Raw genomic sequence first — 15062 nt, forward strand, 5'->3', positions numbered from 1 at the left:
GGTTCAAATCACGGCTCTACCAATTGTTAGCTGTGTGACTTTGGGCAAGTCACTTCACTTCTCTGGGCCTCAGTTACCTCATCTGTAAAATGGGGATTAAGACTGTGAGCCCCCCGTGGGACAACATGATCACCTGGTAACCTCCCCAGCGCTTAGAACAGTGCTTTGCACACAGTAAGCGCTTACTAAATGCCATTATTATTATTGTTATTATTATTATTATCACCCATTCTCAAATCCTGACGTCGATGAAAAAATTAGATAAGCCCATTTGTTTACCAAAAGACAATAAATGTATATACCACAAGAAAAACTTAGTTTTTAATATGCAGATATGAGAGTATATCCTCAGACAAGATCTGAAGATGACTGTTTTAATCTAGAGACGACTCCCTGAGGTGCAGGATTAAGGATGGGATTTCCGATCCTCATCCAGTTTCCTTCCTTAAACTGGGGAACTGAACCACATCATCATCATCATCATCAATCGTATTTATTGAGCGCTTACTATGTGCAGAGCACTGTATTAAGCGCTTGGGAAGTACAAGTTGGCAACATATAGAGATGGTCCCTACCCAACAGCGGGCTCACAGTCTAGAAGGCTTAGGCAAGTAGCCAGAGTCTCTTGACTTTGCCCCACTGCAAAGGCAATGCTACTTATTCACAGAAGATACCAACAAGCAGTGATTCTCTTCAAAGCAAATACTCTAATTAAAACCTTAAAAATAGGACATAAAAACACAACGAAGTGCCGCCTTAGTCCGGTAAACAGCATGAAAATTTAAGTGCCAGTTTAAACATGCACACTATCTTTGGGACATGAATTTTTTAGGCTTAATCACCCACGTGATAATTACTGCATTTTATTTCTTCTTCATCAGAGTAAAAAAAATCATGTTTGAATTCCAAAATTAACATTTAACTTGGGTTGACTATTTCTAAGTCACATGCAATAGTATAAACATGGTGGGGATTTCTGCATGAATTTCACTCTTTCCTGGCTTTTGCTAATAATGAAAATGGCTAAAGGAATGTATGACATCACAATCATTTGCTGGTATACACAGCAGCATAAAGAATATTTTGGTTAATTTAGACTACTAGACTTCAGTGCCAATTCAATATCAATATGCAAATATTTGTTCTGAGGTGAGAAGAACGAAGACTCTCACATAACAGATAAACAAATACTGACCACAGGTAGCTGTGACAAGAAAAATGTAGTGGGTGAGGTGGAGGAAAATCCCCAAGAAATACATATGATACATTTAAAAATGATCGGATCTTCCAGAGGTCACATAAGAAAGCAAAATGTCAATTCTAAGACAGTGACAACTCATCACATATGTGTGCTTGTCTTAGGCTGTCGAGTCATCTCCGATGCATAGTGATAACACGGACACATCTCTTCCAGAACGCCCTGCTCTCCATCAGCAATCGTTCTGGAAGTGTATCCATAGAGTTTTCTTGGTAAAAAAACGGAAGTGGTTTACCATATTGCTGCCTTCCGCGCAGTAAACTCGAGCCTCCACCCTTGATTCTCTCTCAGAAAGCAGAATTACAATCGATTTGTACATTGGTTCAACATTTTCATTGCTAAAATGCACTTAACAAAAATAATTAAAAATATATGACTTTGGGGATTTTTTTGGAGAGGAAAAGATTTTAAACCTGATTTTTATAAAAATCAGCCCAAGCAATCCAATTAAATTGGGTACATCCCTAAAGACCAATATCCCAATTGTTATCTAACAACAAAAGTAATATACTTTTTACCACAACCAACTCTAAAGGAAGAGCAAACAGGAGACGATAATTCTAAATACAACTAGACACCTATAAGTATTATCTTTCCTCTTTGACAATTTCTAATTAAAAACGGCCTTCATCATATTAATCAATCAATCGTATTTATTGAGCGCTTACTGTGTGCAGAGCACTGTACTAAGTGCTTGGGAAATACAAGTTGGCAACATATAGAGACAGTCCCTACCCAACAGTGGGCTCACAGTCTAAAAGGGGGAGACAGAGAACAAAACCAAACATACTAACAAAATAAAATAAATAGAATAGATATGTACAAGTAAAATAAACAGAGTAATAAATATGTACAAACATATATACATATATACAGGTGCTGTGGGGAAGGGAAGGAGGTTGGCATCAAATACACTTGCTTCCTTGATCTGATATGAAGACCTAGGTAACTGTATGTTTCCTGATTATTTACTTCCGAAGAAGCAATTTTATTTCTTATCAGCAAACAGGAGACCTATTTTTATCTTAAGAATGTGTGCGATATATTTATGAATACGTTCTTGATTTTCTAAGGCAGGAAATCTGGGAAAGAAATCATCTATTCCAATAAGTTTTATACTTTCCCAACAGATTTAAGAGAAAGCCATCAAAGCCATGAGGAAGTGGACTGAGCCCACTGCACTTTGAAATGCGATGGTTGAGGCCTTTAATCGACCCGCTCTTCTTTCAGGAAAGCTTCACCCAGCTAGTCGGGGGAACAATGTAGCACAAACCGTAAACCCTATCTGGGCATAACTGTCGATCAACATCATGTGGTTGGAGGAACCTTTGCCCTCAATGGATTAGCACTGGGGGAGCAAAACCAATGCCTTCACCCCCAAAGTTTTGGGGGGAGTCTGCTTTTTGTCTTGGAGGCAAATATAAGTTGAAGGTGGAGCAAAAATGGTGTCTCGCCTTCTGCCCCGGGACAGGCTGGGGCACCCAGTTGGGATAAGGCAGGGGTCAATCATCTGGAATCCCCATGGCAGCTAATGACACCCCAAGGGACTGCAATCACTGAGCAGCTTTGGGGCACAATGGCTCCAAAGTCAGCTGGCCTGATCTAGGCAAGGACTCTAGCCACTGCTGATGGGCACGACCGCTGAGCTTCTGGAAGACCTCCTTAGTTGTCGAGGCAGAAGGGTAGCTTGCCTTCACAAACCTCTGGGCCAGAGAAGAGCCTCTGACCCAGCGGAGGAAGGCGAGGAGGAGAAATAGGAGGAAGAGGAGGAGGAGAAAAGATGGCCACATAGCCAAAGAGATGCTCCTTCGGTCTTCTTCTCCCTTCCCTTTCCACCCATTTCCTCCTCTTACACTGCCTGCCTTCCTCCCTTCCTCTCTTCTTTTGGTATTTGTTAAGCATTTACTCCGTGTCAGCCACTTGGGTAGATACAAATTATATCAGGTTGGACACAGTCCCTTGTCCCACATGGGGCTCACAATCTTAATCCCCATCTTCCAAATGAGGTACCTGAGGTCCAGAGAAGTGAAGTGGCTTGCCCAAGTTTGCACAGCAGACATGTGGTGGAGCGGGGATTAGAACCCAGGTCCTTCTGACTTCCAGCCCCGTGCTCTATCCACTAGGTCACACTGCTCCTCTTTCTTCTTCTCCATGACCACTCCCTTTCTCCTCAGCCCCTCTCTGTCTCCCTTTTCACTTCACTCTCTGAATACTCTGCTTCCAGTAGCACTCTTGAAAACAATCAATATCACCTCAGGAATAATCTGGAGGTGGTTATCCGTTTATCTGTCATTTACGGGAATGGGTCAATACAATCCTGCTCTACTTCTTCCCACTAGTCACAAGCTAAATTGGTTAGCGCAAGCATCCCTTAGTCCTAGCTGCATTTCATTCTCCTTCTGTCAGGCTCATTCAAATGTCTACTGTGGGGTTTTTAACGCAAAACTAAACACTATGGAAGATTGAAGAGACTGAAGATAACTGGTACGTCAGTTTTAAATAGAAGGTGGCAAGAGAAGGAAGTGGCGCTGTAATGTAAATTTGCCATGACATATTACATTAATCTGGCTTCTCCCAAAAGTGAACACTTTTACTAAAACAACTTTCAAATCTTGACATTATGCTTTGCTTATTTTTTTGCTTCCAAAATTCCAATTTCTTTGTGCCTTTATGTACTTTACCAATCTAGGTGCTAGTTTTATCCTTTCCTCTCCATTTTCCTCGTCACACAGAGTGAGGCTATTATCTCAAAAGGACATGCTACTTACTTCCTTTGTAGCAGTCTGTTCCACATTCCAGCTATACTTTAAGTCACCAAGTCAACTGATTTATTCAGTTGACTGGCATTTCCTCAACATCAGTTCACGACCTTCTGCCTATGAAAAACTTGTTAGCATCAATCTGCTCCTTTCAACTCGGTGATTCTGAAAGCCGTTTCTCTGCAATTACTTCAGAGGCAACTTCTCTTCGGAAATTATAGGCCCTAAGGCTACCAAAGAAAATCTTTCATCACATCTCACCCAGATCACCCCTAAATTAGTCATTTTTGCTGCCTGTTACTTTTGATCTTTCAAAAAGTCTTGACTGGATCACAAAAGTGCCCTTGATAAGAAAGTAGTCTTAGTGGGTGCCCTCTGGCCACTTAAAAATATACTGATTAAGAACAAATGAGGTTTCTAGCTTCCTGAGTAGGCTCCTCATCTTAACTTCCTCAAAGACTCACATGAGTTCACTGGTTCCACGGTCAGAACGTGCCCCCATAACTCATACATCAGCAGAGTCCCGTTTGTTTTATTTCTGAAAGACGGATGTTAGGCTACCCTTGCAGTTAACAATTTTCAGAAAAATCAAGGGTAGGCCAGTAGTAGAAATTAACAGTCAAGAAGATCCTTGGGGATCAGAATATCCTTAACATACTTACAGCTGGTCATTTTTCCAGTTAGCGAACTATTATCATTTTTAACTAATAATGAAGAAGATAATTTTCTGTAGCCATAGTCAACACAAAGTTGTTTTTAAAGTCTAATGGCTATTCCTACAAGAGCTGTCCATTTATCTTGCAATCCTACAGAACCTAGAGCCTCATCTTATCATCTTAACTGTGCCTGGATATGTGAACATCCCAGCAGGCAAATTTTTTGAGCTTCACATGGACAAGCCCTAAACACACAGGATATATAAAAACTTAACAGAGTAATCACTTAGAATAGGCAGCTAAAAATCTTTGGAGAATCAATCAATCGTATTTATTGAGCGCTTACTGTGTGTAGAGCACTGTACTAAGCGCTTGGGAAGTACAAGTTGGCAACATCTAGAGACAGTCCCTACCCAACAGTGGGCTCACAGTCTAGAAGGGGGAGAATCATATAGTAAATCATAATTTCAGAATCTTTATCATTTTCTGCCTTCAGACATCTGCGACTAACAAGGATTTACACTTCTATTACCTAGAATTTCGGGCTCACTCTCCAAACCCCTAATTAAAAAATGAGGAAATCCCATCATATCCCATAAGAAACATTAAATTCACAAAAAAACCCTCTAAAACTCTGGTATTTGTTAAGTGCTTACGATGTGCCTAGATTGAATGAATGAATGACCTCTGACTTTTAGGCCTGTGCTTTTTCCACTAAGCCACGCTGCTTCTGTAGCATACACATGGGCACACACACGCACGTATATAAATTGGAGTTCATCATCATCATCATCAATCGTATTTACTGAGCGCTTACTGTGTGCACAGCACTGTACTAAGTGCTTGGTAAGTACAAGTTGGCAACATATAGAGACAGTCCCTACCCAACAGTGGGCTCACAGTCTAAAAGGGGGAGACAGGAGTTCTCACATCGAGGTCTGCCCTTAGAGTAGGTGAATCATGGCAGGTGCCCCCAAGTCCCATGCTTGAGAGCCTGGCACCTCTGCAATCCCTAGGAACTTGGGCTCTTTCAGGGCAGTGGTAATAATAATAACGGTGTTTGTTAAGCGCTATGTGCCCAGCACTGTTCTAAGCACTGGAGTAGATACAAGGCCATCAGGTTGTCCCACGTGGGGCTCACAGACTCAATCCCTTTTTACAGATGAGGTAACTGAGGCACAGAGAAGTTACGTCGCTTGCCCACGGTCCCACAGCAGACAAGTGGTGGAACCAGGATTAGAACCCTTGGTCTTCTGAGTCCTAAGCCCGTGCTCTTTCCACTAAGCCACACAGCTTCTCTAGGAGGGGTCTTTGTATTGTCCCACTGCTCTGGAGCCATGAGAGAGAACAATCTTCTGCACTTGCCACCCGCCTCCTTGGTTCCAGGCCCAAGGACTCTCCTCCTGGTCAAAATCCAGAGCCTCAGCAGAAGGACAATGCTTGTCTCCAGTTGCAGCTCCAGGACTAATGACCGGGCCTTTCTCCGGCCTCCAGCTCCAGACTGAGGGTAGGCCCATGCCATGACCTCTAAGTTGAAGAAGACCTGGGCATCCGCTCTCCCAAATGAGGACAAAAACTAATTCTTCGCCAACCCAGCCGCGGGGCAAGGAGACCTGTTATTTTCTCCTGGGACTGGGAACAGGCTGATTCCCGCTCCGGTTTGGCTTCTGTTCATTGACGGGATGAGAAAGAGCACTTATGTGACATTTCTTTGTTTCGATAGGTCTGTGTTTCTGCTCTCTTCTCCTTCTTGCCAGGGTGCATCTCCAGTTCTGTTTGTGGGGCTCCCTGGCTGTGCCCTCTGGAGAGGCGTGTGTGTGTACGTACACACAAATCTTCATCATCATCATCGATCGTATTTATTGAGCGCTTACTGTGTGCAGAGCATAAGCGCTTGGGAAGTACAAGTTGGCAACATGTAGAGACAGTCCCTACCCAACAGTGGGCTCACAGTCTAAAAGGGGAAGACAGAGAACAAAACCCCCACCCAGCAAGTTTCCATCTCAAAAACATAAAGCTGGCACCATAGGAGAAAGAGTATTTATGATGACTACCAAGGACATCTGACTATTTTTTGCGATGAAAAAAATAAAAAGGAAAAAGAAAAAAAGGAAAAGAAAAAGAAAAGCCACAGCAACCAACCAACCAGCTACTGTTTCCTAAGAAAGAAAGAAGGAGAAACTGAAGGGGGACAGGGCTGGCTTTCAGCCAGAATGCCAACAGGTAGCACAAATTCAGAATCGATAAAAATAGAGTGGCAAAGACAACATAACCCTAGGTAGTCGATTTTGCTCCTTAAAAGCTAAACATTGTTCTTACCTGATATTGAGGAAACTTAAAGCTTGAAGGTTCAGAATTGCCTCTGGGATATAACGAATGCAGTTTTGGTACAAGTTCAGGCTCTCGAGGGAAACGAAGTGACATGCCTCTGCGGGAATTTCTGAGAGACGGTTCCGTGACAAATCTGAAAAGGTGGGGGGGGGGGGGGGGGAGAACAATTTCAAAATTTTAAATTAGTCTCTCAAGGAAAGTAATTGTGCTGATACACCACAGATTTGACACTTTGAAAGACAGACAGAAAGAAAGCTTAGAGAGCAGCCCAGCACCCATTACATCAATCACTGGTGTTTACTGAGCGCTTACTGTGTGCAGAGCATTGTAATAATAATAATAATAATAATAATAATGGTATTTGTTAAGCGCTTACTATGCGCAAAGCACTGTTCTAAATGCTGTGGGGTTACAAGGTGATCAGGTTGTCCCATGGGGGGCTCACAGTCTTAATCCCCATTTTACAGATGAGGTAACTGAGGCCCAGAGAAGTGAAGTGACTTGCCCAAAGTCACACAGCTAATTGGCAGAGCCGGGATTTGAACCCATGACCTCTGACTCCAAAGCCCGTGCTCTTTCCACTGAGCCACGCTGCTTCACGCTGCTTGTATTCGGGGGAGAGTACAATACAACAAAGTTGATAGACATATTCCCAGCCCACAATGAGCAAACAGTCTACAGGGGGAGATAGACAATTATATAAAGAAATAAATGAATTATGAATAATAATAATAATTATAGCATTTGTTAACACTTTAAGCACTTACTATGTGCCAGGCACTGTACTAAGCGTGGGGGTAGATGCAAGAAAATTGATTGGCCTTAGTCCCTGTCCGGCAGGGGGGCTCACAGTCTCAATCCCCATTTTACAGATGAGGTAACTGAGGCACTTTCCCAAACAGAAAGTGGTGGAGTTGGGATTAGAACCCATGACCCTATGGCCCGCCCTCTGTCCACTACACCATGGGGTGACTACCCAATGCCCAAAGGGTATAGATCCAAGTGCACAGATGACACAGAAGGGGGAATAATAATTAGGGTATTTGTTAGGTGTTTACTACGTGCCAAGCACCGTAACAAGCGCTGGAGTGGATACAAGGTAATCAGGTTGTCCCATGTGGGGCTCACAGTCTTAATCCTCATTTTACAGATGAAGGAACTGAGGCACAGAGAAGTTAAGCGGCTTGCCCAAGGTCACACAGCAGACAAGTGGCGGAGACAGGATTAGAACCCATGACCTCTGACTCCCAAACCCCTGCTCTTTCCACTAAGGCACACTGCTTCGGGGAAGGCCTCTTATACATTCATTCATTCAATTGTATTTATTGAGCGCTTACTGTGTACAAAGGACTGTACTAAGCGCTTGGGAAGTACAAGTCGGCAACAGATAGAGGCAGTCCCTACCCAACAATGGGCTCACAGTCTAGAAGGGGGAGACAGACAACAAAACAAAACATATTAACAAAATACAATAAATAGAATAGTAAATATGTACAAGTAAAATAGAGTAATAAATCTGCACAAACATATATACAGGTGCTGTGGGGAGGGGAGGCAGGTAGGGCAGGGGGAGAGGGGGAGAGGAAGGAGGGGGCTCAGTCTGGGAAGGCCTCTTGGAGGAGGTGAGCTCTCAGTAGGGCTTTGAAGGGAGGAAGAGAGCTGGCTTGGCAGATGTGCCAAGCACAAGAGAAGCAGCAGTGGCTCCGTAGGAAAGAGCCCGGGCTTTGGAGTCAGAGGTCACGGGTTCAAATCCCGGCTCCACCAATTGTCAGCTGTGTGACTTTGGGCAAGTCACTTAACTTCTCTGTGCCTCAGTTCCCTCAACTGTAAAATGGGGATGAAGACCGTGAGCCCTCTGTGGGACAACCTGATCACCTTGTAACCTCCACAACGCTTAGAACAGTGCTTTGCACATAGTAAGCACTTAATAAATGCCATTATTATTATTATTATTATTATTATTATTATTATGTGCAGAGGGAGGGCATTCCAGGCCAGGAGATGACATGGGCCGGGGGTCGACGGCGGGACAGGCGAGAACGAGGCACAGTGAGGAGGTTAGCAGCAGCAGAGGAGCGGAGGGTGCGGGCTGGGCTGGAGAAGGAGAGAACGGAGGGGAGGTAGGAGGGGGCCAGGGAATGGACAGCCTGGAAGCCCAGGGTGAGGAGTTTTTGCCTGATGGCAAAACATGTGTGTATACCATCAGTTCCATCATTTATAAACTGCTCTTCCCCAAAATTTATTGGTCAACCAGGTGTACGAGGCTGCTTGGTGCCAGGCTTATTTTCTTCCATTGCAGATATTGCTAGCTAATAATAATGACAATAAGAATAACAACTATAATAGTAGTATTCATTATTTGTTACATGTTCCTAGAACTGTATAAAGTGCTGGTGTAGGTCTAAGATAATCTAGTTGGACACGATCCCTGTCCCACGTGGGGCTCACAGTCTTAATTCCCATTTGACAGGTGGGGAAACTGATGCACAGAGAACTTAAGTGATTTGCCCAAGGTCACACGGCAGGTAAGTGGCAGAGCTGCGTGGCTCAGTGGAAAGAGCCCGGTCTTTGGAGTCAGAGGTCATGGGTTCAAATCCCGCTCCGCCACTTGTCAGCTGTGTGACTTTGGGCAAGTCACTTCACTTCTCTGGGCCTCAGTTACCTCATCTGTAAAATGGGGATGAAGACTGTGAGCCCACCGTGGGACAACCTGATCACCTTGTAACTTCCCCAGCGCTTAGAACAGTGCTTTGCATATAGTAAGCGCTTAATAAATGCCAGCATTATTATTAATTAGAACACAGGTCTCCTGTCTCCTAGATCCAGGCTCTGTCCACTAGGCTAAGCTAGTAATTCTCTAATAAAATATCACTCAATGGCAATTACTGAGCACTTATCATGATGCGATATCTGAGGATCTTTAAGCCACCTGAACGATTGAATATTTTAACAGCTTATAAAAAGCATTTCCACTTTTACAAAATTTAGTTTTTATTTCCAGCTGGGAATTTTCCACTTGTCATATTGTCATAATCCAACTTCAGTTTTATAAAGAGCCACAAACTACTGGGATAATCATTGGGATAAGGCTGTTACACCCACGACCAGACATAAAATTGCTCTTTCTCTTAAATCTGTTAAGTGCATAATTTAGGTAACAAACACTGAAGTTAACCCACTTCACTCTGCTGCCTGCATGATCTTTGTGCAGAAACGCTCTGGGCATGTTACTCCCCTCCTCAAAAATGTCCAGTGGCTGCCTGTCAACCTACAAATCAGGCAAAAACTCCTCACTCTCAGCTTCAAGGCTGTCCATCGCCTCACCCCCTCCTACCTCACCTCCCTTCTGTCCTTCTCCAGCCCAGCCCGCACCCTCCGCTCCTCCGCCGCTAATCTCCTCACTGTACCTCATTCTCGCCTGTCCCGCCGTCGACCCTCGGCCCACGTCCTCCCCCTGGCCCGGAATGCCCTCCCTCCACGCATCCGCCAAGCTAGCTCTCTTCCTCCCTTCAAAGCCCTACTGAGAGCTCACCTCCTCCAGGAGGCCTTCCCAGACTGAGCCCCCTTTTCCGCTCCTCCTCCCCATCCCCCCCGCCCCACCTCCTTCTCCTCCCCACAGCACCTGTATACATATTTGTACAGATTTATTTCTCTATTTATTTTACTTGTACATATTTACTATTCCATTTATTTTGTTAATGATGTGTATATAGACGGGCTCGAGACTGTGAGCCCGTTGTTGGGTAGGGACCATCTCTATATGTTGCCAACTTGTACTTCCCAAGTGTTTAGTACAGTGCTGTGCACACAGTAAGCGCTCAACAAATACAATTGAATGAATTAATGAATACAGTTTTAATTCTATTTGTTCTGACAATTCTGACGCCTGTCCACAGTTTGTTTTGTTGTCTGTCTCCCCCTTCTAGACTGTGAGCTGGTTGTTGGGTCGGGACCATCTCTATATGTTGCCGACTTGCACTTCCCAAGCACTTAGTCCAGTGCACTGCACACAGTAAGCGCTCAATAAATACGACTGAATGAATGAATGAACCCAAAGCAGCATGGCCTAGTGGATAATGCATGGACCTAAGAGTCAGAAGGACCTGGGTTCTAACACCAGCTCTGTCTGCTGGACGACCCTGAGCAAGTCACGTCACTTCTCTGTGCCAGAGTTCCCTCATCTGTAAAATGGGGATTGAGGATGAGAGCCGTCCTCCCCCTGGCCCGGAATGCCCTCCCTCCGCACATCCGCCAAGCTCTCTTCCTCCCTTCAAAGCCCTACTGAGAGCTCACCTCCTCCAGGAGGCCTTCCCAGACTGAGCCTCCTTTTTCCTCTCCTCCTCCCCATCCCCCTGCCCTACCTCCTTCCCCTCCCCACAGCACCTGTATTTATGTTTGTACAGATTTACTGCTCTATTTATTTTACTTGTACATATTTACTTTTCTATTTATTTTATTAATGATGTATATATAGCTATAATTCTATTTATTCGGATGGTACTGATGCCTATCTACTTGTTTTGTTTTGTTGGTTGTCTCCCCCTTCTAGACTGTAAGCCCGCTGTTGGGTAGGGACCATCTCTATATGTTGCCGACTTGTAATTACTTCCCATGCGCTTAGTACAGTGCTCTGCACACAGTTAGCGCTCAATAAATACAGTGAATGAATGAATGAATGAATAACAGCCCCAAGAAGGACAGGGACTGTGTCCAACCTGATTAGCTTGTATCTACTCCAGCAGTTAGTACATTGCCTAGCACAAAATAAATGCTTAACAAATATCATAAAAGCCAAAAAAATAATAATAATAATGGCATTTATTAAGCGCTTACTATGTGCAAAGCACTGTTCTAAGCACTGGGGAGGTTACAAAGTGATCAGGTTGTCCCAAGGCGGGCTTACAGTCTTAATCCCCATTTTACAGATGAGGTAACTGAGGCCCAGAGAAGTTAAGTGACTTGCCCAAAGTCACACAGCTGACACGTGGCGGAGCGGGGATTTGAACCCATGACCCCTGACTCCAAAGCCCGGGCTCTTTTCCACTGAGCCACGCTGCTTCAGAATTACTTTATCAGCACCACACAGAAACCATGTAAAATGACACCATTCGTACAACTGATGAAGCGGTAAATCTTCAACTAAGTATAAAAAAACCTGTTTATTCTCAAACTAGAATTCAAGATGCAAAACAGACCTTAATTCAAAAAGTGGAAGCAGCCAAGGCACCGAACCTAATATTTTTTTAAGAACAATTTCTTTCTGCTCAGGCTATTTGTTCATATAAACAATACGTTTATAAATATAATGGCAAGTCATTAAGTAGGTCACCAGATTCCTTTCAATAAAGGCTTATTTTTCCTTTCCTTCCTTAAAGATGTTTTGGAGAATTTAAGCTAAATTTGAAAAAAAAGTTCCCATTATGTTTTGGGATTCAGTTATTATTTTGATCTTCAAACTCGTTTGAGGAGCCTTTTTAAAAAATTCTAACTCGGTGAACTTCTTACCCAACATAAATTCATGAATCAATCAACAGACTGGATTAGTCATTTGGGTCATAGGTCAAACCAAAAATTCTACAAAATTCTGCTGGGATTCTGCAAGGCTTTGTCTCCATACTTCCTGAAAGAGGAAGTCGTTGAGCAGGCCAAGAAAATATGATGAAACAGCTAATGAAAAATACGCTTTCTTTTACCATTTAAAGCAAACGTCTGGTAACATTCTTAATATGCTATTTGACAAAAAGCAAGAGGTAAGGTAATGTGAACGAGGCCACACTTGCTTATAAATAATAGAACTTTCCACAAAACTAAAGAAACCTTAGTTTTGGCTTTTAGAACCTGTATTTTGGAGCTATATTAAACTAACAAAACCACCTATTACCTTCTTGATAATAAATGAGGCTTTTCCCTGACAGGTCAATTGAGATACCCATCTGAATTCTGAAATACCACGGGAAATCACATTTAATCAGATGAAGCAGCAAACTTTCACTTGGGTAACAGCTAGTACCAAATACACTGGAAATCCACTTATCCTGTTCATTTATTCATCAATGCAAAGAATAAGCAAGCAGAAAAGGCTCTTTCATTAAAAGAAGGTTTTGCGGAGTAAAGAAAAAGGTGACTCTAGTAATTCAAGAAAAATGATCTTGCATCTGAAACGTCTGCACTATTGGCCTTAGGGCAGTGTTCTGAACAATATGGGTGCTTTATAAATATCTGTGATGAACTTGCTATGGGCAGGGGGCTTGTCTGCTAATTCTGTTGAATTGTACTGTCCCAAGCACTTAGTACAGTGCTCTGCACAGTGTAAGTGCTCAATAAATACCACTGATTGATGGGTGATGGGAGGGGATCCTCTGAGATCAGGACAGATGCAATTATTACAGTGAGTTGAACAACACCTCTATTACCAACTGCGGAATACCAAACTGGTTTATGGAGTATTTTAGCATCGGGAAATGTTTTTTGAAATATTAATAAAAGTCATTTAGGAACAAATGAATCTAATTACACAGAAAGCTCAAAAAATGTAATCACAATGAGGTCAGATTGATGAACGGTTCTACACAAACAGAAGTCGAAAATCTAAAATAATTTTAAAGTCAAAAATCTAGATTTTAATAATATACAACTTTAACAGAGAAATCTAAAATAGTAATAATCTCTAACAGGTGTCTTAAGATGGTGAACACCTAGTTCCTGAGGGCTCACATTCTAGTAAGCAATCCTTTAGGCTTACTTACTTTTTGGAAATGTTTGCAAAATTTTCCTCACCAAGGAAACTGATACAAATGGAAAAGCCTGCAGTGACATTCCAACTTATCTGAGATGGTTCGGCAAACGGTGATTTTTTTTTTAATGGTATTTGTCTAACCCTTACTATGTGCTAGGCACTTTTCTAAGTGCTGGGGTAGACACAAAACAGTCAGATTGGACACGGTCCATGTGCTCCATTCATTCATTCAATCATATTTATTGAGCGCTTGCTGTGTGCAGAGCACTGTACTAAGCGCCTGGGAAGTACAAATCGGCAACATACAGAGACGGTCCCTACCCAACAATGGGCTCACAGGCCCAGAGAAGTAAATAATAATGATAATAATAATAATGGCATTTATTAAGCGCTTACTATGTGCAAAGCACTGTTCTAAGCGCTGGGGAGGATACAAAGTAATCAGGTTGTCCCACAGGGGGCTCACAGTCTTAATCCCCATTTTCCAGACGAGGTAACTGAGGCGCAGAGAAGTAAAGTGAGTTGCCCAAGGTCACACTAGCCGGTACGTGGCAGTCGGGATTAGAACACAGGTCCTCTGACTCCCAAGCCCGTTCTCTTTCTAGTAGGCCATGCTGCTTCTCCACAGTTATTAGGAACAGTAATTGGGAACCCAAAGCTAGTCTTACTTTTCAGAGAAAATGCTAAGGAACTTGGTGATTCATTATTGCTAAGCCTGGCTTGTATTCAGTAGCCAGGGTTAGAACTGAAAACCTCATCTTTTTCACAGCAGGTTTGCACTGGGGTTCTCAAAATAAGGCAGATGATTTTAGGGCCGCATTAACTCACAGATAATGTGAGTAAATAGAATTAGCATCTTGAGTATACCTCCCTGCGGGGTATAACTTGCTATTATAAATAGTAGTAGTAATGGCATTTAATGAGTGCCTTCTGAGTACAATACACTGTGCTGCTAAGCACTAGAACAAGTACAGCCAAAACACAAGGCATGTCCTTTCCACGGAGCGCACAGTCTTAATTACTAATTTACAGATGAACTAACTGAGACCTAAAGAAGTTAAATGACTTGTCCAAGGTCGCACAGGAGAGAAGGGGTGGAAACGGGTTTAGAACCCAGACCCGCGCTCCATCCACTACGACCTGCTGGTTGGGGCTGGTGTTCAGATTTTCAGTCCCTTGTAAAGCTCAGAGTTTCTATTGTTTCTCTAACTCCTACTTTAAGCAAATTTAGCTCGTATGGAAGATTGATTCAAGGCACCTAAGTTTCTCAAATTAAATAAAAAGGCCAGGGTTTGGCACCCTTCAAGGACAGCTGCATGTAG

At 43.0% G+C, this 15062-nt stretch overlaps 1 protein-coding gene across 1 annotated transcript in view; it reads right to left on the reverse strand.

The window, feature by feature from the left end:
* The window catches only part of LRCH3 (leucine rich repeats and calponin homology domain containing 3), a 166422-nt gene that overhangs the window by 74847 nt on the left and 76513 nt on the right, over window positions 1-15062 (reverse strand). Inside the window, exon 2 of the mRNA XM_038745265.1 lies at window positions 6993-7137. Coding sequence (XP_038601193.1) covers window positions 6993-7137 — 145 coding nt within the window. The remainder of the gene's footprint in view (window positions 1-6992; window positions 7138-15062) is intronic.

The sequence above is a fragment of the Tachyglossus aculeatus genome, chromosome 1 (genome assembly GCF_015852505.1).
Source record: "Tachyglossus aculeatus isolate mTacAcu1 chromosome 1, mTacAcu1.pri, whole genome shotgun sequence".
Lineage (NCBI taxonomy): Eukaryota > Metazoa > Chordata > Mammalia > Monotremata > Tachyglossidae > Tachyglossus > Tachyglossus aculeatus.